The sequence below is a fragment of the Nothoprocta perdicaria genome, unplaced genomic scaffold, assembly GCF_003342845.1.
Source record: "Nothoprocta perdicaria isolate Ctin4 unplaced genomic scaffold, notPer1 scaffold_649, whole genome shotgun sequence".
NCBI lineage: Eukaryota > Metazoa > Chordata > Aves > Tinamiformes > Tinamidae > Nothoprocta > Nothoprocta perdicaria.
This window is the reverse complement of record NW_020455920.1, coordinates 7,334-8,914: the sequence shown is the minus strand read 5'-3', so window position 1 is coordinate 8,914 and position 1,581 is coordinate 7,334. Positions and strand designations below refer to the sequence as shown.

The following is a 1,581-nucleotide window of genomic DNA, read 5'->3' as shown; positions in this document are numbered from 1 at the left end:
AGGACAATGGTCGGGACAACGGGACAATGGTCAAGCCAGTGGCCAAATCAAGGGACAACGGTCAGGACAGTGGGACAATGGTCAGGACAATGGGATAATGGTCAGGACAATGAGACAACAGTCAATCCAGTGGCCAAATCGAGGGACAATGGTCGGGACAATGGGACAATGGTCAAGCCAGTGGCCAAATCAAGGGACAATGGTCGGGACAATGGGACAACAGTCAATCCAGTGGCCAAATCAAGGGACAATGGTCAGGACAACGGGACAACGGCCAAGCCAGTGGCCAAATCAAGGGACAATGGTCGGGACAAGGGGACAATGGCCAGGACAGTGGGACAACGGTCAGGACAATGGCCAAATCGGGGCGAACGGCCCCAAAACGAGCGCCTCGCGATGGACTCACAGCCGCACTCGAGGGCCTTGCTGGTGTTCCTCATGTCGCCCTCCACGTCGCACGTGTAGACGGCGCCGGCGTCCCAGTCGGCCGCGGCCACGGCCAGGCTGCTGTGGGTGACGTAGGCGCCGTGGCCGTCGGCCGTGGGGCCCTGCGTGGCCACGCCGGCCTGCTGGGGCGCCCCGTTCTTCAGCCAGCGCAGCTCCACGGGCTGCCGGCGCGGCGACACCACGCGGCACAGCGCCGTCGCGTTGCGGAACGGGCCCTCGAACTCCTCGCGGGACGGCGGGTGGAGGCTCACGTCCAACGTGGGCGGCACGACGGACCCTGGTGGGACGTGGGGGGCTCCTGAGCACCCCAGGACCTCCAAACACCCCATAGCACCTCAAAGCCCCCCAAAAACCCACCTGGCACAACAGACCCTGGTGGGTCATGTTGGAGACACCTGAGCACCCCAGAACCTCCAAACACCCCATAACACCTCAAAGCCCCCCAAAAATCCACCCGGCAGAACAGACCCTGGTGGGTCATGTTGGAGACACCTGAGCACCCCAGGACCTCCAAACACCCCATAACACCTCAAAGCACCCCAAAAACCCGCGCGGCGCCCGCCCGCCGTGGAGCGAGAGGCCGCCGGCGAAGCGTGAGGAGCAGCTCACCGGGGTTGGTGAGCTCCAAGTAGCGGTCGCCCTCGGGGTGCCGGGCCCGGCAGTAGAAGGGCTCCTGGCTCTTGCCCTCGTCCAAGGGCAGCGCCAAGCGGCTGGCGGCCGTGTAGAGGCCGTCGCGGACGGAGGCCGACGGGAAGGTGGAGACGCCGCCGGAGACGCTCTGGTTGGCGTGGTCGCTCCAGGAGAAGAGCAGCTCGTCGGGCAGGAAGTCCACGGCGAGGCAGGCCACCGAGTAGAGGTCGGTGTTCTCCAACGTGCCGCAGGAGAGCAGCGGGAAGAGGACGGGAGCGCTGGAGCGGCCTGCGGAGGGCACGGGGAGGTGGTCAGGGTGGTGGGAAGGGCTGGAGAAGGCGGCGGGGTCGGGGGGTCCATGGGGGGTGGAGGCTTGTGGAGGGAGACATGGAGGGACGCCATGGATGGAGGTTGAACAGGGATGGAGGTCACTATGGTGGACACCATGGATGGAGGTCAATGGGAATGGAGGTCACTATGGTGGACACCATGGATGGAGGTCAA

General features: G+C 64.8%; 1 gene segment (V, D, J or C); it reads right to left on the bottom strand.

Moving 5' to 3' along the window:
• LOC112956561 overlaps nucleotides 1–1,581 on the bottom strand; it is a gene marked incomplete at its 5' end in the record, with an annotated part of 10,632 nt that overhangs the window by 4,033 nt on the left and 5,018 nt on the right. Inside the window, 2 exon segments of the C gene segment in view lie at nucleotides 407–724; nucleotides 1,057–1,365. Coding sequence covers nucleotides 407–724; nucleotides 1,057–1,365 — 627 coding nt within the window.